This window comes from Vipera berus, assembly GCF_964194415.1.
Source record: "Vipera berus genome assembly, chromosome: 4".
Lineage (NCBI taxonomy): Eukaryota > Metazoa > Chordata > Lepidosauria > Squamata > Viperidae > Vipera > Vipera berus.
The window spans coordinates 120,969,203-120,991,944 of record NC_138206.1 but is presented as its reverse complement, the minus strand read 5'-3'; the positions used below and the strand labels follow the sequence as shown (position 1 = coordinate 120,991,944).

The 22,742-nt window shown below is 41.8% G+C and overlaps 1 protein-coding gene across 1 annotated transcript; it reads right to left on the bottom strand.

The window, feature by feature from the left end:
• Positions 1-13,526: 13,526 nt before the first annotated feature.
• On the bottom strand, positions 13,527-22,449 carry FAM216B (family with sequence similarity 216 member B; the record flags this gene model as incomplete). Its single annotated transcript, XM_081326413.1, is given in 4 exon segments — positions 13,527-13,703; positions 13,705-13,811; positions 19,093-19,213; positions 22,351-22,449. Coding segments are annotated over 4 exon segments (504 nt in total).
• Between the last annotated feature and the right edge of the window lie 293 nt (positions 22,450-22,742).

The window sequence follows — 22,742 nt, the reverse complement described above, 5'->3', positions numbered from 1 at the left end:
TGCTTTTTCCAGAGGCAACTGGACTTTCTTTGTTTTCCCCTGAAGACATTTCGCTTCTCATCCAAGAAGCTTCTTCAGCTCTGGGGAATGGAAGGATTTATACTCCTTGCAGAAAGCTGGTCATTCGCCTTCTTTTAGAGCAGACATGTCAAACACAAGGCCCGGGGGCCGGATCCGGCCCGCGAAGTGGTTTCATGTGGCCCGCGAAACCATCCTGGAAACAGTGAGGGAACGGCCCCCACTGCCTTGGCCCTGGCCCAGAGACCCTCCTTCCGCCAGAGACCCCCAGATCTGTCCCACTCCTGCCCAGGCCCCCATAGGCACCATTGATGCCAATGATGTAGAGCTGGCCACGCCCACCCAGTAGGCCATACGCACTCTAGCCACGCCTGCCCAGTAGGTCACGCCCACCCTGGCCATACCCACCCGGCCCCCTAAGGGCAACTGCAATGCTGATGCGGCCCTCAATGAAATTGAGTTTGACACCCCTGTTTTAGAGAGTTGTTGAGGCCACTTGGAGGCTTATCTGTGTCCTCAGAGTCACCTGAGTGGTGCAAATGGGTGTGTGGAGCCTTCTTGGAAGTGCTGAAAGGACTGTGTTATAAATGGGAGATGGGTGGTGTCGGATTCCTTCCCCTCCATTGAGAGAGGGCTGTTCAGTTTGGACCCCCCCCCCCTTTCAAACCAGTGGTCCTCTCTGTCCAAAATGTGGACTCTGCTGTCTTCAAATGCAGATGGACTGCTGACACTTGCCCTGATGGGTTTGTTCTCCTAGGTTGTGCCCTGCGTTTGTGAAGCGCTTGTTTTGTTTCCCCAACAACCCACCCAAAAGAAAGCTGAAGGGATTTTATTGTGCTTAAGCTTGATATTAGTAATATTGATATTAGTAGTGATACTTTGTAATCATTATATATTTGTTTATGTGCAAGCAGCTTTGTAGGTGCTTTCTATTGGGAAATTAGTTATATAAAAGCAAATGTTTCATACTTTAGGTACAGGTAATTGCTTACATGAAAAAAAAATCATGGTAAGGGGAGGGGGAAAAAGGAGTTATGGTGGAGCCTGGGTTGTTGTGTATGAGTCATCATGTAGGAATTATTTTTCTGTACCTTTTGGTTCCTAGTACCAAGACCAGATCTCTTTGTTCTGAAGGGGTATAAAAGGTGGAAGGCATCTTTCCTGGTTGTTGCCTTCATCTCTCTACCAGCCATGAAGAGAGATGTGGCCACCCGACTCATTTTGATCAAAATAAAAGTTGTTTGCTTGCTGAAACCTCAGCTCGGGAGTTTCTTTGCCTCTTTTAAATTCCTGAGTAATGCTGGAACGATTGTGAGGCTAAGTGGAAAACCTTACAAGGAAAATGACCAGCAGTCTGCAAGGAGTATAAATCCTGCCATTCCCCCACCACCGTCCACTCAGAGCTCAAGAAGCTTCTTGGATGAGAAGCGAAACGTCTTCCAAGAAAAACAAAGAAAGCCCAGTTGCCTCTTGGAAAGAAAAAGAAAAAAGCCCCTTCCATCCATGGCATCCACTGGAGAGAAGATCCAAGCAGACAAGATGGTGGTCATAGCGTTGCAACCCAAGTCCCACTTTTTTGTGAACGTGTGTGGCTTGCATGTATAATGTGGTACGGCTTTGATCATGCCGCGACTGTCATTTTGCCCGATGGGGCCTTCAGCGGAGACGTCACTCAATCGTCTCAGATCTTCCTCATCTACCCAGTCATCTCCTTTCTTCCTTCTGGACATTTTCCCTCTCATTTATTTTATTTTATTTTATTTTAATTTTATTAAATTTATATACCGCCCTTTCCCGAAGGACTCAGGGCGGTTTACAGGGTATTTTAAAATCACACCAATACAAAATACAAAAGTTAAAAAACAATTTAAAAAGATTAAATTATCCCTAAAAATAAAAACCCCAGTTAAAAATTCTCAGCCTGGGCCGGAGAGCTCAAGTCATCCATTGATGACTCTCGGCCGAAGGAATCACCGCTTGCCAAGAACGGAGCAGTTACTCATCGTAACGCCTGCCTTTGATTCCAGGTCAAGAATGCTCCCTGTGTGAACTCTTGAGGAACAGGGCGATATTGTTTCATTGTCTGGTTTGTTCACTTTTTAATCGAGCCCCTCAGTTCTAAGAAACCAAAGTTTATCTCGGCAGTTTCTTAAAGCCTTCATTTTCTCATTTGCTGAATTGAGTTTTACCCCGGGCAAGTCAGTCTGGCTGTTTTGTGCTCGTAATGTCTGCATTCTTGCTAAGTTAAATATGCAGACTTCAAAATAGCAGAGTGGGAAGGGGCCTTGGAGGTCTTCTAGTCCGACGCCCTGCTCAAGTAGGAGACCCTATACAGGTAGTCCTCGACTTATAACCACAATTGAGTAGAAAATGTCTGAGGTTGAGACAGTTGTTAAGAGAAATTTGGCCCCATTTTATAACCTTTCTAGCCACCGTTGTTGAGAGAATCACTGCAGTTCTTAAGTGAGTAACGTGGTTGTTAAGTGAATCTGGCTTCCCTACAGACTTTGCTGGTCGGAAGGTCGCAAAAGGGGATCACGTTACCCCGGGACACTGCGACCGTCATAAATGTGAGTCAGTTACCAAGTGTCTGAATTTTGATCACCTGACCGTGGGGAGGCTGCAAGGGTCACAAGGGCGAAAAATGGCCATGTCACTTATCCCAGTGCTGTTGTCACTTTGAAGGGTCACTAAATGAGCCATTGTAAGTTGAGGATCACTTGTATCATTCCAGACAAATGGCTGTCCAGTCTCCTCTTAAAAATCTCCAGCAATGGAGCACCCGCGACTTCTGGTGGCAGGTTGTTCCACTGGTTAATTGTTCAGGAAATTTCTCTTCAATTCTAGGTTGCTTCTCTCCTCAGTCGGTTTCCTTCTGTGGTCTGGATAGAATACACAGGTAGTCCTCAACTTATGGCCACAATTTAGTCCAATTTTTCCGCTGCTACGCAAGACGGTTGAGAAGTGGGCTTTGTCCCATTGGATGATCTTTCTTGCCACAGCGGTTAAGTCAGGGGTAGGCAACCTTGGCTCTTTTATGACTCATGGACTTCACCTCCCAGAATTCCTGAGCCAGCATGGCTCAGCTTGGAAACCTCTCCCTTTCTCCTCAGCCTGGCTGGCTCAGGAATTCTGGGAGTTGAAGTCCACGAGTCATAAAAGAGCCAAGGTTGCCTACCCCTGGGTTAAGTGAACCACCCCAGGCTCCATTGTGGACATAAGTCGAGAACCCTCTGAATTTTGCATGTCAGTTGCTGTTTCCCACAATTAGTGTTGGCCCAGCCCGTTGTCATGCTTCCGGCTCTGAGGAAGCATTAAACCTGACGCAGATCGATGCTCCTGTCAAAGGTAATTTTCCCAGCATCCCAAAGCCTTTGAGGTTATCCCTTGCAATTTGTTTTCCTACGGTCCTTATTTGTAGCGATTGATGTTCATCACAAACATATATAACTTGCTCTCAGTGATCTATACGCTGGAAGTCTTCATCCTGGTTAACAATAACAATAACAATAACAATAACATAATACCTGGTTGATACCTAGGACGCTGGCAGCAACCCGTGTCAACCATTAGTGCCAGTTAATTTGAGTGTTCAGTTGACTGAGTTTCATGTTTTATGAATAAAAGTTTTATAATAATCATAATAAAGTTGGAAGGGACCTTGGAGGTCATTCAGTCCAGCCTCCTGCTCAGGCAGGAAACCCTACACCACGATGGAAAGAATTTACTCCGAAGCTCCGAATGGGATCAGATTAAACCTCTGGGTGGGAAGCTGTTAATGCAGACCCGCTGAATAAAAAGCGCTGAGGTTTCCATGTTTCACGTGGCTTATTTATAACCCAGCTTGTCAAATGTCAAAATGAACCCAGCTCATTTTTCTATTTCTTTCTGACAATTTAATTTAGAGGCGCTATTACAGGACATGCAAAGGCATATTGATTTGGCGGTTAGGATTTCCATCAGAGGGTTTTTGCTAACAAGACGGGCCATGATCCAGAGAGATATTATTAAAGATCAGGTTCACACAGGACATGTTTAAACTGCCCTCTTGCTTCAAGGACAAATATTCAAGGCTGCCACAGAGAGGAAGAGGAGGGGGTCAACATATTCTCCAAAGCACCCGAAGGCAGAACAAGAAGCAAGGGATGGAAACCAACCAAGGAGAGAAGCAACCTAGAAATAAGGAGAAATTTCTTCTAGAGTAGACAATCACCTGTCTGAGATGATGTAGGCCTAAGTGGAATTTTCCTCCAATGGGATTTTCCCATGTATTTTACCAGGAAAGATAGATAGGGCAGCCTAGAAAAGTAAGTGCCCTTGTAACCATACCCAAACACTCCGAGTTTGTTGGTGATGTCCATTTTGCTCTCTGAGTTCATCGCAACATAACCCTAACTGGAATTTTCCTCCAATGGGATTTTCCCATGTATTTTACCAGGAAACATAGATAATAATAATAATAATAATAATAATAATAATAATAATAATAATAATAATAATAATAATAATAATAATAATAATAATAATAATAATAATAATAATTGGAAGGGACCTTGGAGGTCATCTAGTCCAACCCCCTGCTAAGGCAGGAGACCCTATACCATTTCAGGCAAATGGCTGTCCAGTCTCTTCTTAAAAACTTCCAGTGTTGGAGCATTCACCATCTCTGGAGGCAGATTGTTCCACTGGTTGATTGTTCTCACTGTCAGGAAGTTTCTCCTTAGTTCTAGGTTGCTTCTCTCCTTGACTAGTTTCCATCCGTTGCTTCTTGTCCTGCCTTCGGGCGCTTTGGAGAATAGCTTGGCTCCCTCTTTTTGGGGGCAGCCCCTGAGATATTGGAACACTGCTATCATGTCACCCCTCACCCTTCTCTTCATTAAACTACACATACCCAATTCCAGCAACCGTTCCCTATATGTTTTAGCCTCCAGTCCCCCAATAGATAGGGCAGCCTAGAAAAGTAAGTGCCCTCCTAACCATACCCAAGCACTCAGAATTTGTTGGCGATGTCCATTTTGCTCTCCAGGTTCATGGTGATGTAACCCTAACCCTAAGTCCATGGTGGCGAACCTATGGCACGCATGCCATAGGTGGCACACAGAGCCCTCTCTGTGGGCATGTGCACCGTTGCCCCAATCCTGGGCCTTCAACTCGGTTTTATACAACCTTTTTGCTTTTGTCCTCCACCACCATGTGGGGAAAAAAATAGGTTCAATGAATCAATCAATTTCAACTTCGTGCAGGAAAAAAAAAAGATCTCGCAAAGTTGGAATTGATTGATTGAACTTTTTAGTCCCACCCAATCTGCCATTACCACCGCAGTCACGCCCAGCCAATGGGCCACGTCCAACCAATGGGCCGTGCCCACCGAGCACCCAACGATACATAACTTGGTTTCGGGTTGCAGTTTGGGCCCTCGGTCTCTAAATGGTTCGCCATCACTGGTGTAGGTTCTCCTGCTTGAGCGGGGGGCTGGACTAGAAGACCTGCAAGGTATTCTCTAGCTCTATTCTATTCTATTCTATTCCTAACAGCAAGGACAATTAACTAGTGGAACAGCTTACCTTCAAAAGTTGTGGGTGCTCCATCACTGGGGGTGGTGGGGAGGGTTTAAGAAGAGACTGGACAGCGGGACTTCTGGTAGCGCTGCCGTGCCGAATGGCGGCGTTTCTGAAGCCGCCCGATCTTGGGATGCATTAGAGCGCCCGGAGGCAGCGAAAATCAGCTGTCCCGTGGCGCCGAAGTCTCTCCCTCGGGAGAAGAGGGAGAGGCGAGCTTGTTTGGGTAGAGGTAGAGCTCCTCTGTGATTCCCCCAACGAGTTTGGAGGCTAACGGAGTGAGTTCCCTCAGAGCCCAGGCTTTCTCCGCTCCCAGGACGCTTTCCCTCCATAAAGGAGTGGAACTAGACGCGACAACTACATCTGCTGCTTAGATGGGACTGTGAGTGGTTTTTTTTCTTTGAGAAGCAGGCAGAGCGAAGCAGGAGGATTTGAATTTTCAAGTTGGATTTTAATTTTAACTCAGATTCATTATCTTCTTCAAGTTTTAAGCTGATGGAAATGGAATAAAAACGGCACTGGAATGTTGCTTTCTTGTGTAAATTGACTGTTTTGGAAAATTGTTATATTTTGCAACATAGCAAGAGATACAATCTGCAACTGATTCTACCCAGTACCGGATTTTGTGTATTTGAAAGCTTGTCCTTTTTTTATTGAAGGATAAGGAACTTTGGGAGAAAAACTTTTATTTTTTCTCCCTTCTCCTTTCTTTTCTTCTTCTTTTTGAACTTTGATTCTGCTGGGAGAAAGAGGAAATCTAAACCTAAGAGATGGCTGCGAGGCGTGGGGGAGGCCCTACAATCTCTAAAAGTGTTATTTCTTCACCTTTACCACAAGCTGCAGGGCAGACTACAACGAAACCTACAGTACAACCAACTTCCCCCCCACCACCTGCATTTACATTGGCAGACATACAGCAAGTTGTGATGCAGTCAACACAGGTATTGACACAAGTATTACAGCAAGAAATAAAGGAAACAAAGGAAGAATTTGTTAATTAAAACAAACAGATGAGGGAGGATATAGTGCTTGCACTTCAGGGTTTGGCTGCACATATTGAACACCTGGATGTTCGTGTGGATTCAGTTATGGAGTATGTGGAGAATCTGGAAAATAAAATCATCAGTATTGAACAGAAAATAGACAGAGCAGAGGTTAAAATTGATAGAACAGAAGATGAAGTCACCATATCACAATATAAAGACATGGAGTTTGCATTGCGTATCAGAGGCCTTAAAGAGAATCCTAAAGAAGACTTGGAATGGGAAGTGGTACAAGCAGTGGCTCCTGTCTTGAAATGTGAACCTGAAGAATTACTTAAAGAAATGGATAAGACATTTAGGGTTAATTCCTGGATTGCTAGACAGAAAAATTTACCTAGAGATGTAGTGATTTACTTTTCCAGGAGATCAACCAGAAATTCTATTATCCAGGCTTTTTATTGGGAAAGATTTCAAATTGCAGGCCAAGATATTATAATTTTAAAGGAGATACCTCCAAAAATTCTTAGAAAAAGGAAAGATTTCACTTTTCTGTCCGATGAGCTTAAGAAGCGACAAATTCAGTTTAGATGGGAAATACCCAATGGAATTGTGGTGAATTATGCAGGGATGAGGTACAGGTTGAATACAATTTTAAAAGCAAAAGATTTTTATACTAAGGTCCTTAAAGCAGGCTCACCACCATCTCCTCGAGTTAAAAGAACAGAAGTAAGACAAGAAGACAAACAATTGAGTGAAGGGGCAATGTCATTGCCTCTTGAGGAGATGTGGCAGGCTGAGATTATGGAGCAGAGTTTGGCGTTAAAGGAGGACCCGAAAGAACAGAGGATGACTAGGTGTGCATACAAACGTATGGAAAAAGAGCAAAAACAGAAGTTTGTATCTGGTCTAACTACGCAAGATGAGGCTGTTTCAGAGCCTGTGGGAGGAGCACGTCCGAAGAGAGCAACAGGTGATCTTCAGGCTATGTTCCAAAGGCTCATGGTCACCAGAGATGGTGAAGTTCCTGACATGGAATGTTAATGGAAGAAAGAAAGTATTTTATTATTTGAAACAACATAAAAATGACATTGTTTGTTTACAAGAGACACATATTGCATTAAAAGACCAAAAGTATCTGGCTAATTCCCGATTGGGAACACATTTTGCATCTTTTGCTCTGGACAAGAAGGCTGGAGTGGTCATTTATTTAAGAAAAGATTTTTTGGCTAGATTAATTGAATCGGACAAACAAGGGTGATATGTTAGTACTGAATTAATGCTACAAGGAAAGAAAGTTCTTCTTATTGGATTATATGCTCCAAATCAACAACAGCAAAAATTCTTCAAATTTTTACATCAGAGACTAATTGAATTGTATTACAAATCTGTTATTATGATGGGGGACTGGAATGGAGTTTTGGACCCATCTGAAGACAAGAAGGGATCCTTCAAAAACTTTTCTAATTCGAAATTGCCCAAAGCTTTTTTTGATTTGAAGGAGGATCTGGAATTAAGAGATGTATGGCGGGAAAGGAATATGAAAGACAGAGATTTTACTTTTTTTCTGATAGACATAAATCTTTCTCTAGGATTGACTTTATTTTAATTACTACTGATCTTTTCTCTAGGGTTAAGAACGTTAAGATTTTTCCTAGGACATTGTCGGATCATAGTCCAGTTTGGTTGGAGTTTTTTGCTGAAGATGGTAGTAGAAGATCCTGGAGACTGAATGAAAACTTATTTACAAATGAGGTGTTCTTGCAGAAATGTAGAGAACATGTGAAAGATTTTTTTGTTATAAATATGCATAAAGGTACTTCGATGGGAATGGTTTGGGACGCCAGTAAAGCTTATATGAGAGGGGTCTTGATTTATATGAACAATGCTTATAGGCGTAAGCAAATGCAAAAACGTATAGATCTTGAGGAAGAGATTAAATCTAAGGAGAAAGACTTTATTTTGAATCCATTGGATAATAATTCAAGGATTTCGATACATTTATTGAAAGAACAATTTAGTATGCTATTGGCTGACCAAGTAGCAACTAATTTGCATTATGCTAGACATAACACTTTTTGTAACGCTAATAAGCCTGGTAGGTGGTTGGTAGGAAACAGAAATTATGTACTATAGATAAAATAGAATATAAAGGAAAAGAAGTCTATCAACAAAAGCTGATTAAGAGGAGTTTTTTAGATTTTTATTCAAAATTATATTCTAGAGAAAACATACGAGCTTTAGATATAGATAAGTATTTACAGGAAGCTCATTTTCCGAGACTTTCAAAAGAACAACAACTTGAGATGAATCGCTTAATAACATCAGAGGAAATCTCTTTAGCTATTAAACAGTTGAAAGTGGGCAAGGCCCCAGGAACAGATGGATTAACAGCAATTTATTATAAAATGTTTTTGGTTGAAATGATTGAACCTTTAAAGATCTTGTTTAATGAAATTCAGACTGGAGGAGCAGTTCCTCCATCTTGGAGGACAGCTTTTGTATCATTGATTCCAAAGGAGGATCAAGACCTTACTCAACCTAAAAATTATAGACCTATATCGCTTTTGAATACAGATTATAAGATTTTTGCTAAAGTATTGGCTAATAGATTAATGCAAGTTTTGAAACAAATGATTCATAGTGATCAATCGGGATTTATATCTGGAAGGTATATGAAATATAATGTAAGACAAATTGTAAATTTGCTTGAATACTTGGATAAGAACAACCAAGTCCCTGCAGCATTGATATTTTTGGATGCAGAGAAAGCTTTTGATCAATTGAATTGGCAATTCCTATTGAGAGTTATTGAGGAGATGAATTTTGGAGAAGGATTTCTACATTCTATTAAAGCTATATATCAACAACAAACTGCACAAATTATAATTAATGGGGGGCTAACAGAGACATTTAAAATTGAAAAAGGTACAAGACAGGGATGCCCCCTATCACCATTATTGTTTGTTCTAATGTTAGAGATTTTATTAATTAAAATTTGAGAGTCCTCTATGATAAAGGGAATTAAAATAAAACAGAATGATTATAGATTGAGAGCTTTTGCTGATGACTTGGTTGTGACAGTATCTCAACCGATACAGTCGGTTATAGATTTGATGGAAATTATAACTCAGTATGGTAAGGTTTCTGGGTTTACGTTGAATAGTAATAAGACTAAGATATTATCTAAGAATATATCTATGAGTGAAAGGGAAATGTTAATTAAACTAACAGGTTTTGAAATAGTAAAAAAGGTTAAGTATTTGGGAGTGTATATTGCAACTTCAAATGTAAAATTATATAAGAATAATTATGAAACATTATGGTTGAAGATACAAAGGGATTTAAATAATTGGAAAAAATTACAATTATCTTTATTGGGAAGAATCGCAGTTGTTAAAATGAATGTTCTGCCGAAGTTTCTCTTTTTGTTTCAAATGATACCTATATTGAAAAAGGATGCCAACCTTGATGAATGGCAGAAGGGTATTAATAAATTTATTTGGGTGGGGAAAAAACCAAGAGTTAAATTTAAGATTTTACAAGATGCTAGGGAAAGAGGGGGACTCAAGGCGCCGAATTTGAAACTGTATTATGATGCGGTGGTCTTGACATGGGTTAGCGATTGGCTTAATTTAACTAATAAGAGAATACTTCACCTTGAGGGTTGGGATTTGGTATATGGATGGCATGCATATTTGCTTTATGATAAAAAGGTGGATAGGGCTTTCAAATCTCATATTCTTAGAAGTGCCTTGTTGCGTGTCTGGAAACAGTATTATTATAAGTTAAATTAAAAAAATACCGATTTGGGGAATTCCTGGACACGCGATAGAAGGTGTATCTACGGGAGTGAGTTTGGATATGTTTTCCTATAAGGAATTACTTAGATTGGAAGGGAATGATTGGCAACTTAAATCATTAGAGGAGTTAAGACAAGAAAACATAAGTTACTCTTGGTTTCAATATACCCAACTGAAAGCTAGGTGGAAGTTGGATCAGAAGGTTGGCATCACAATTACAGATGAAAATTTAGTAAAACAAATTAGAGATTTAAATTGTGCACATATAAAGAGGATATATAATGTTTTAATTGAATTGGACTCAGAAACGGAATTAGTTAAAGATTGTATGATAAAGTGGGCACAAAATATCCAGGAACCAATTCCGTTGGATACTTGGGAGGTAATTTGGGTTAGAAATGTTAAATTTACTCAGGCTCAAAATTTAAGAAAAATTTTGTCTAACATGTATCCTAACTTACAGTCTAAATGCTGGAGAAGTGGTAGTTTAGAAGCCACCTATTTTCATATGTGGTGGACTTGCAGAAATATAAAAGCTTTTTGGGTTAAAATTTGGTGGAACATTCAAAAGATTTTTAAGAGAAAGATAAAGTTCTCTCCGCAATTGTTTTTATTGGGCATTGTTGTAGATTGTGATGTTAAAGAAGCCAATTTGATGTTGAATTTGATAACAGCAGCATGGTTACTGGTGGGACAATACTGGAAGAAGGATAGTTTGCCTACTATAGAAGAATGGGTGTTTAAAGTTTCGAATCTTGCAGAAATGTCTAAGATTTCTGCTTATTTGAAGGATCATTCACAAGAAAGATATATTTCAGTTTGGAGGAGATGGATAGATTATATTCAGAATAAATATGGGACTAAAAAGTTCCATTTAGCTTATGAGTAGATTTTACAGGGATATTGTTATTAATTTTAGTGTTAGTACTTTGTATGTATCTATGTTAAAGGGGAGTTAAAGCACATTATGAATTTATTTATTTTTTTAATTTTAATTCCATTTATATCCCGCCCTTCTCCGAAGACTCAGGGCGGCTTACAAGCTTAGCAGTAGCCTTCATTCTATGTATATGCCTGCTTATTAGGGCTTTCACACACACCGCAGCGGCATTATTACAAAGTCAGCTTAATTGCCCCCAACAATCTGGGTCCTCATTTTACCTACCTCGGAAGGATGGAAGGCTGAGTCAACCTTGAGCCTGGTGGGACGCGAACCTGCACTAATTGCAGGCAGCTGGTGTTACTTAAGGAGGCATTAGCCCACTGCTCCACCAAGGCTCTGGTTAATTTGGTTAATTTGGTTAATTTTATATTATGGATAATCTTTAGTTAGAATATGATTATTATAACTATAACCCTGTATTTAGCTCTGGGAAGTGGGGGGGGGAAGGGGGTTGGTTTGGGGTGGGTGGGTTTTGGGGATGTATTGTAAAATCTTTTTTTGTAAAACTCTTTAATTAAAAAAAGAAGAGACTGGACAGCCATTTGTCTGGAATAGTATAGGATCCCCTGCTTGAGCAAGGGGCTGGACTAGAAGACCTCCAAGGTCCCTCCCAGCTCTATTCTGATTCTAAGGATGGGGAATCGTCACAGATCTTTGGAAACCCACAACGCCTGTAAGCCACTTTCATTTAATTATAATCCCCAAATAAGGTCGTTGCAAAACCCCAAACCACCTCAAACACAAGTCATCCAGGAACAGCCAGGAAGGCAGTCATCCACAATGTATGGGAGCCTTCTCCTCACAGTGAGGAGGTAGCCGCTGCCGAATGGCTGCTGAAGTTGCTATTACACTGATTGTGCAGCCAACAGCAGTTTTCCGAGGAAAGCCTGATGACCGGTCTCCTCGAAGGAAAACAAAGCCAGCCCTGAGAGGCACAAGCGCAAGGGCCATTTCCTTTACAGTTGACCTTTTCAAGACAACGCCTTGACTGTTTCAACACAAGGCCCTTTTTCTCAGCTTCCCACCAAAATATTGGCTCAGAGACTTGTCAAAGGTCACCGAGAAGACGAGGCTCCACCAAAGCTTTGGTGATTAATCCAGATGAAATGTGTCTCACAATGGGCTTGGTGTTTCCCCAGAAGATCATGTTCAGGCTACGAAGTTCAGCACTCAGCTGATATAGAATAGAACAGAACAGAATAGAATAGAATAAGAGTTGAAAGGAATAGAATAGAATAGAATAGAATAGAATAGAATAGAATAGAATAGAATAGAATAGAATAGAATAGAATAGAATAGAATAGAATAGAATAGAATAGAATAGAATAGAATAGAAAATATGGAATGAAATAAGAATAGAATAGAATAGAATAGAATAGAATAGAATAGAATAGAATAGAATAGAATAGAATAGAATAGAATAGAATAGAATAGAATAGAATAGAAGTTGAAAGGAATAGAATAGAATAGAATAGAATAGAATAGAATAGAATAGAATAGAATAGAATAGAATAGAATAGAATAGAATAGAATAGAATAGAATAGAAGTTGAAAGGAATAGAATAGAATAGAATAGAATAGAATAGAATAGAATAGAATAGAATAGAATAGAATAGAATAGAATAGAATAGAATAGAATAGAATAGAATAGAATAGAATAGAATAGAATAGAATAGAATAGAATAGAACGGGACGGGATGGGATGGGATAGAATAGACCTTGGAGGTCATCTAGTCCAACCCCCTGCTCAGGCAGGAAACCCTATACCATTTCAGACAAATGGCTGTCCAGTCTCTTCTGAAAAACCCCCAGTGATGGGAAAGGAAGGAAGGAAGGAAGGAAGGAAGGAAGGAAGGAAGGAAGGAAGGAAGGAAGGAAGGAAGGAAGGAAGGATAAGAGAGTTGGACCTTGGAGGTCTTCTAGTCCAACCCCCTGCTCAGGCAGGAAAACCCATACCATTTCAGACAAAGGGCTGACAAATTTCACACGGGTTCCCGTAAGTTCTTTTAATGCAAGGATTAGGCATAAAACTTGGGGTGTGTGTGAAAACCCTAATAAGCAGGCATATACATAGAATGAAGGCTACTGATAAGCTTGTAAGCCGCCCTGAGTTTTTGGAGAAGGGCGGGATATAAATGGAATTAAAATAAATAAATAAATAAATAAAACATGGGAGCTTCCCCAAGGAGCCTCTGTTTCCTTCGCGTGTGAAGGTGGCATCTCTTTAAACAAGTCCAACCTCGTCTTTCCAGAACGTCCATTGCGTGTTGCAAAACCGGACCCAGCAGACGGTTAACTGTCCCGTGTTGCCGAGCGACAAGCCATGATTCATCCTGGCTTGCTGAGCCTCTGTGGTTTCTTTGATTCCTATTCGGTTACAGAAACGCAGCTGGGCTCTCCTTGCCGTCTGCCTTTGCGGGCGATGCTCTTCCCCGCGTTGGCCTTCCGCAAGATTTCGAATCTTTTATGAAGGAAGCGTAGTATCCCAACTGCTGCTTGGTGATGAGCCCTGGAAATGGATTTGAAAAGGAGATTCAAGGGCTGTCAGCTGGACCCAGCACTCATCATAACCACGTCAGCTACTGCATAAGGAGAGGGATGGAGGGATGGGAAACGGAGCTGTTATTCTGAGTGCTAGTTGCTACTTTGGCCCCAAAGCCTAAAAAAAAAATGTCCAGGATTACTGAACCGCGGGGTGGAGTGCCATCACGATAGACAGCGTGAGTTGGCGAGGCCATAAAACTTGATGGACTGGAGAGGGTTCCCTGCCATGCGTAGAGTGCAAAGTTGGAAAATAACAACCTTAATTGCAAGAAGTGCTTCGGAACAGTCTACCAGCATCTGTTGTCCCTGTGGTGATGTGACACAGTTTTCAATAATTGTAGGAGTGAAAGATGAGAGAGAGAGACCTACTTGTGCCCTTGCCTTAATTATGAGACAAATGTTTCTCTTTCCGCTTCCTGTTAGATCGGCCTCTTTCTCTGTAATTTACACACACACACACACACACACACACACACACACACACACACACACACACACACAAAAAACAAAGCACCCTGATTGTATATAATCAAGCTTTGTTTAGAATAACAACTTTCTGCTTTTGCATATGATGGGGAAAAAAATCAGATTTCTCTTGAAGGGGAAAACCAATCTGGTACGAACGGAGCCGTTTCTTAGAGTCAGGCTGCTTTAGAACAGGCATCTCTCTTCTATTCTGCGTTTGTAGTAAAGCCCAAATTGAAGTCTGCCTGTAATTTCATCAATCAAAGTTCACCAGACCGTAAAGATATGATAGCTTCTCAGGAAGGAACAAAAAAAAAAAGGGACTCCAGTCTTACCCCTATGGTAATTGTTTCTGTTTTCTCCGCATAGTTCATTACTCACAGAACAAGTAAACTTCATTTTTTCCAGAGTTTGCAACTGAGCCCAACATTAAAATTCAGAGACAGAATACATGGCTGTAAGAACTCAGGTTTCTTCAGATATGGATAGGAGAGACTACGGTTTGAAAAGCTAAAAAACTGTTTTGCATTTTCAGATAACTCTGTGTTCAGTTCACCCTGAGGCCCGGTGACTTTCTAAGCATATCCTTGTAGTTTGCAAGGCTACACTATACTACTACTACTACTACTACTACTACTACTACTAATAATAATAATAATAATAATAATAATAATAATAATAAGAAGAAGAAGAAGAAGAAGAAGAAGAAGAAGAAGAAGAAGAAGAAGAAGAAGAAGAAGAAGAAGAAGAAGAAGAAGAAGAAGAAGAAGAAGAAGAAGAAGAAGAAGAAGAAGAAGAAGAAGAAGAAGAAGAAGAAGAAGAAGAAGAAGTTGGAAGGGACCTTGGAGGTCATCTAGTCCAACCCCCTGCTCAGGCAGGAAACCCTATACCATTTCAGACAAATGGTTGTCCAGTCTCTTCTTGAAAACTTCCAGTGTTGGAGCATTCTCAGCTCCTGGAGGCAAGGAGTTCCACTGATTAATGGTCAGGAAGTTTCTCCTTAGTTCTAGGTTGCTTCTCTCCTTGATGAGTTTCCATCCGTTGCTTCTTCTCCTGCCTTCTGGGGCTTTGGAGAAGAGCTTGACTCCCTCTTCTTTGAGGCAGATATTGGAACACTGCCATTTGCCATCACCTTTTTCCAGAGGTTGGTTGTTTTCCTGCAGACGTTTCGTTACCAAACTAGGGAATCAAAGTTGCAGATGACACTAAGCTGGCAGGAATAGCCAACAGCCCGGAAGACAAGCTCAACATCCAAAACGATCTGGACAGACTTGAGCAATGGGCCCTATCCAGCCACATGACATTTAATGTGGAGAAAAGCAAGGTTTTACACCTGGGCAGGAAAAGCCAAAGGCACAAGTACAGATTAGGCAAGAGACCCAGCTCAAAAATATTAACTGTGAGAGGGACCTTGGAGTCTAGTGGACGACGACTTAAATGTGAGCCAGCCGTGTGCGGCACTGGCCAAAAAAAAAAAAGCTAATACAATCCTGGGTTGTATAAAGAGAGGCATAGGATCAAAATCACATGAAGTATTAGTACCGCTTTGTAAAGCCGTAGTAAGGCCACACTGGAATACTCCATCTAGTTTTGGTCACCGCATTGCCAAAAAGATGTTGAGACTTTGGAAAAAGGGCAACTTAGACGATTAAAGGCCTAGATGCAAAAACATATGAAGAATGGTTTCCAAAATTGGGTATGGCCAGTCTAGAGAAAAGAAGGAGTAGGGGTGACATGATAGCAGTCTTCCAGTATCTCAGGGACTGCTCCAAAGAAGAGGAGGGGGTCAGCCTATCCTCCAAAGCACCAGAAGAAGCAACGGATGGAAACTAATCAAGGAGAGAAGCCACCTGGAATTAAGGAGAAACTTCCTGACAGTGAGGACGATTAACCAGTGGAACAGCTTTGCCTCCAGAAGTTGTGGGTGCTCCATCACTGGAGGCTTTTAAGCAGAGACTGGACAACCGTTTGTCTGAAATGGTATAGGTTTCCTGCTTGAGCAGGGGGTTGGACTAGATGACCTCCAAGGTCCCTTCCAGCTCTATTCTGGTTGATTGTTTGATTGATTGAAACTAGGTGACTTTATCAATGCTAGGTGAGGGCAATGATCAAGGCACTGGTGATGTTACCTAGTATGGTAATGAAACATTTGCAAGAAAACAACCAAGCTTGGTCCTTGAGCACCAAGGACCTCACAGCTTATAGATCTGCACACTTTCATGAGATCAGTCTGGTTCCCCTAAATATCCGTATTTTATTTTTGTTCCTATAAAACCTACCCGTGTTCACCAATGCTCATTCACGATTGTCAGCATTATATATTTTTTTTTCTAACTTATCACCTTTACTTTGGGTAAGGCTGATATAGATACAGGGAGTCCTCAACTGATGACCACACAAGGGGATCACAAAAGGGGATCACATGACCCCAGGACATTGTGACCGTCATAAATATGAGTCAGTTGCCAAGCGTCTGAATTTTGACCGCATGACCACAAGGAACGCTACAACGGTTGTAAGGGTGAAAAATTGTCATAAGCCAACTTTTTCAGGGCTGTTGTAATTTTGAATGGTCACTAAATGAATCATAAGTTTTAGAAGTGAAGGCAGGGACCTTCTTTGAGGGCCACTCAAGAGAACAGCCCTCAACTGAAACTTGAACACAGGACTTGAATTTCAGAGGCCACGAGGCTGGTCTTGTGATTTACACTTAATAAAAGAGCTTTTCCGAGTTTTTCCGCCATCAGCCAAAGGTGCTTTTTCCAAAAGGCAACTGGACTTCCTTTGTTTTTGCTTGAAGAGATTTCGCTTCTCATCCAAGAAGCTTCTTCAGTTCTGACTGAAGGATGGGGAATGGAAGGATTCAATCATTCAGTCAGAACTGAAGAAGCTTCTTGGAGGAGGAGAGAAACATCTTCAAAGAAAAAATAGTTCCAGTTGCCTCTCAAAAATGCAGCTTTGGGACAAACCGTGGCCTGGATGACTTGAGAGGCTCCATGGACATTTCTGTCACAAGCCACGCAGCGTTGTCGCCTCAAGGTCACACAACATTTTAGCACAGCTTGGAAAGGCTTGTATCTGAAAAACACCATCCATCTGTCGGGGAAAACCTTGAGCCAAACTGGGTTGGGGGATTGATTTTAGGGTTGGGCGTTTGCGAATAAAAAATATATATTTAAAAACAGACAGCAGGCCAAAATGGTCAAAGTCGGCGGGATTGGAAGGGAACAAAAAGAGTGCAATTTTAACAAAATTCAGAATAAAAAGAGATAAATTTTCAGGCAGGAAAGCAGGTTTTCATTTAAATTCTGGCCCAATTTGCCTATAAGTTCAGACGTTTTGCTCAATTGTCCATCTGCGGATTCTGATTCGAAGTCAAAATCTTCCCACAACATAATTCCATTATATATATACATATATATGTGTCAAATGTTAACTATTTAGATTACCTTGCTAGGCCCCAAACATGGGGCAAATCTTTATTTCCTGTTTTCAGCCTATCTTGAAGGCCATCGAACAGGCAGTAGTCACACCGGACAGCTCATATATTTTGTGTAAATTACTAACAAAGAATTAAGGGAGACTGAAATGCATTTCTAACTTATTAGTTTTCATCAGTCAGCCATACCCTTCTGAGATTCGAACCTGGGCTGATTGCACATTAGGCAGTTGTTTTTACCTCTTGAGCCACATTTATTTAAGAATTAGGAAGGAACTTAAAATATTTTTTGCAAATGTTTCTCTTTAGATATTAAATTGCACATTTTTCTTGCTTTCAAGTCCTGGACTTACAAAATAGTTCAGTTAGTGACCGTTCAAAGTTACAATGGCACTGAAAGAAGTGAGTTATGACAGTTTTTCACACTTACGACCGTTGCAGCATCCCCAGGGTCACGTGATCAAAATTCAGAGGCTTGGCAACTGACTCCTATTTATGAGGGTCGCCGATATCCTGAGGTCACGTGGTCCCCTTTTACCACCTTCTGACAAGCCAAGTGAAAGGGGAAGCCACTTAATGACCGTGTTACTAACTTAAGAACTACAGGGATTCACAAGGTCATAAAATGGGGCAAAGCTCACTTCTCAAGTGTCTCACTTAGCAACAGAAATGTTGGCCTCCATCGTGGCCATGCGCCGAGGGCTCCCTGTAAAGAGGGCGAGACTTTCTGACAAGCCAAGTCAACGGGGAAGCCCGATTCGCTTAAGAACCGTTGTGATTCACTTAACGTCCGTGGCCAGAAAGGTGGTAAATCGGGGCAAAGCTCCCTTAACTCGTTGAGCCACGGAAATTTGGGGCCCCGTCATGGTCGTAAGACAAGGATTCCCTGCAGATACGAAGATATACTTGTCACGCATTTTGCAGAAGTCGGATTTCTTTCTCTCTCTCTCTCTCTCTCTCTCTCTCTCTCTCTTTTCTTTTTTGAGAAGTGAAATATTCACTCCAAAGCTTTTATTTTTCAGCTGTCTCCAGACACGTTTGTAGCATGTTGGTGGATGGACACTAAAGATAAACTGCCCGGCCGAGGCACAGGGCATGAATAACAGCAGAGCGCACTAATGTGCATCTGGCACGAATGCTCGCCCGGCCTCTGCTGAGCAGCACAAAGCTTTGGGGGCAGAAGGCTGTGGGAACCCTGCCCGTAAACCAGTGTGCTCTCCGGCTATGGCTGAGTTGTGCCTTCACGGCCCATAAAACTGGCCTCTTAATGCCTGGCTTTTCCCCACGGCTCTCCAATTTCTCCGGATCGCTGATGCACGGCCCTGCCTGGGCTGGCACTCACCGAGCGCGTTTTGGCGCTGAAGGCTGATTGTGTATCGGTGGAAGAGCGCTTGCCTCTGGCCTCGGCTGTCGTAGGTGCTCAGGATGCTGTAAAAATAGCGTTTCTGTCCTTCGTTCAAACCCTGCCAAGGCAAGGAGCCAGTCTGGTTAGGAAGGGAAAACAGGACGACTCAGAATTCATGGCTCTCTCTCTCTCACACAATGCTCTCTGTCACTTGAAGGGTTAATACCACTTTACAAGGCCTTGGTAAGGTCACACCTGGCATACAACACCCAGTTTTGGTCACCAAAAAGATGTTGAGACTAAGAAAGAGTGCAGAGAAGAGCAACAAAGGTGATCAGGGGACCGGAGGCTAAAACATACTGTACAAAGAATGGTTGCTGGAATTGGGGATGTCTAGTTTAATGAAGAGAAGGACAAGGGGAGACATTACAGCAGCCTTCCAGTATCTCAGGGGCTGCCCCAAAGAAGAGGGAGTCAAGCTATTCTCCAAAGCATCAGAAGGCAGGACAAGAAGCAACGGATGGAAACTGACCAAAGAGAGAAGCAACCTAGAATTAAGGAGACATTTCCTGACAGTGAAAACAATTAACCAGTGGAACAACCTGCCTCCAGAAGCGGTAAATGCTCCAACACTGGAAGTTTTTAAGAAGAGACTGGACAACCATTTGTCTGAAAAGATATAGGGTCTCCTGCCTGAGCAGGGGGTTGGACTAGATGACCTCCATGGTCCCTTCCAACTTTTTATTATTATTATTATTATTATTATTATTATTATTATTATTATTATTATTATTATTATTATTATTATTATTATTATTATTATTATTATTATTATTATTATTATTAACAATAATAATAATAATAATTCCTCAACTTATAGTTGGTTCACTGACAGTTCAAAGTTACAACAGCCCTGAAAAAAACAGCTATTTTTCACCCTTAGGACCGTTGCCGCTTCCCGAGGTCACATGATCTAAGTTCAACTGCTTGGCAAAGGATGGTTGGCAACTGGCATGTACTTATGACGGTTGCAGCATCCCGGGGTCAGGCGATCCCCTTTTGCGACCTTCTGACAAGCAAAGTTTATGAGGAAGCCAGATTTGCTTAACGACGGTGTTACTAACTTAACCACTGCAATGATTTGCTTAACAACGGCAGCAAGACAGGCTGTAAAATGGGGCCAAGGTGACTTTATTCTTTTCCCTCACAACGGAACTTTTGAGCTCAATTGTGGCCATAAGTCAAGGACCTCCTGCAGAAGTTAGAAAAACATTTGGGCTGGTGAGAGGTTTCCTGTCAAAATATATTTTACTCTTTCCATTGTTTCCATTTTCCTTCAAAATATCAACTGAATCCCACAATGGTCTGAGAATCAGTGTCTCCACTAGATAATGGACGGTCAAGCTGAAACTGAATTAATCGAGTTTAAAAAATTGCAAATGGGGGGGGGGAATCCCTTTCTCACACTTCCTCCAATTTCCAAATAAGTTCCCCAGAACTTATAGTCTGCAAATACAAACACAGTTAATTCAGTTACGTCTGCCAGAGGAACTGCTTGTTCACAAGAATAAACATACCTACACACACACACACACACACACACACACAAGCCCTTCAAGTGCCACCCTAGAATCGGCACATAGATACTTCCCCTATTAAAAAAAAATCGTCTGCTGTACCCCATTTCTTTGCAGCCTGCCCCTAAAGGCAAAACTGTTTGGCTTTTAGGAATAAATATTTCTTCTTTCCTCACAGCTGTCTGGATCTCGTTTTTATTTATTCTGGCGCAGCCCCGGGCTTGAGTTGGAATCCCAGATTATTCTTCCGACGGGCTTCTCAGCTTCTCCTTGCTTTGCTACCTGCCTGAAACCCTTTTAAGGGTTTTCTGGCTGCCTTCAAAATACTCCAAAACAACCAAATGAAAAAAGAGGGGGGGGCAAGTCTCTTCTCCGTCACCGCTTGGGGCGTGGAGAGAATAAAAATCAAATCATGCCCCGTGCTTTCTAAGTGAAGGGAGGAATAGCTCGTAAATGTCACATGTGGGACATTTATTTATTTAATGGTGAGGTATTTATTTCTTTATTAAAATGGGGCGGGGTGGGGGAAAAATGTCCAGTTGTCTTTTGGAAAAGCACCTTTGCGACAGCCGTGATCGGGACGGTGGAGAATCATCCCACGGACGAATCCGTTTATTACATGCACACATTTATTTTTAGTTAATCCCTCAATATGGCTGCCTGGATGGAGTTTGTTTTGCTCCAGGCCTGACTCCTATCCAATATTCCCACAACACCTTGTGGGAAGTCAGCCCCACCCCCAGAGAAGGAAATATTAAAAGGGCAGAAAAAGATATTTCCTCAAAGGATCTTAATGAGGCAGAAAAGCATGCTCAGTTTTCTTAATAGCCCCAAGTCTCCCTCCCCCGAGCAGAAACCAGCTCTGTAGAAATGCAGATGTGATAATCCATTCAGGAAAGTTGGAGGCCTCCAGCTAGAAGATTAAGAAGACAAAGACACCTAAAATCTACATACCCCACCCAAACTCTAAGACAGGACGTAATAGGATTAACCCACAGATGCCAAAGGGACACACTCAGACTCAGGTCAAAATACGTGACACAGGAAATACAAAGCCTCAAACAGGAACAGGAAACAACTCCAAACAAAAGGCTCCAGAGCGTATAAAAACCCACTCCCTACATGTGCTCACTCTTTTTTCTTCCAGAGCCATCTTCCTGTCTAGCTCTCTTCTTCAATAAACTGCAACCTTCTTCCTAAAGCAGTCGCCATGTTGTGTATTCCCGGCTTGGACTGAACCATGATGAAGACCTTTCCTTCAACAACCCTAACTCAGGGGTTCCCAACCGGGGTGCGAGACGACACTCCAGGGGGTTTAGAAGTTTCAAAATTAGAGCGTATATGTATAATTCATTTTGAGCTTTTCTAAGGGGTGCGAGAATATATCAGAAGCGTTCTAGGGGCGCGGGGCATAGAACAGGTTTGGGAACCGCTGCCCTAACCCATAGATGCCCTGAGCAAACAGTGAAGACAGGCAGTTTAAGGAATTGCCCATCAATGAGATTGGAGCTTTCCTCGAGAATGTGCTTCTTTCGATGGCTAAAGGAACTCTGTGAGTCCAGGCCCATTGCACAACCTCATCCGAGCACTGAGAAATTTACTTCCTAAGGCCCCTAAGACGGGAGGACTTGGCTTGGCTTCAGGGTCCCGTAAACTGAAGGGTCACCCACTCCAATACCTTCATTAAGCACGAGTCCCGTTCGCTTGAAGGAATCTGGACACGTGGCAATTTAGGATAGTGGTGTTTGCTAGGATTTCGTTCCTGCCGTTCTCCCATCTCCACCGTTTCCAAACTACCAACAGGAAAGGAGCTGTTGATGGTAAAAGCAAACCAAAAAATTATATAAATTTGGCTTCTGGCTTTATTTTATTTTTAAAATCAGCTGTGTTACTGCATTGTGTAAAATTGATCAGTCTCTGTCTCTGTCTCTGTCTCTGTCTGTCTGTCTCTCTCTCTCTCCTCTAATCTCTCCAGTCTCCAATCTCCATCTCTCTCTCTCTTTCTCTTTACCATTCTCTCACTCTCTACCTCTCTCTCTATCGTCTAATCTCTCCAGTCTCCAATCTCCA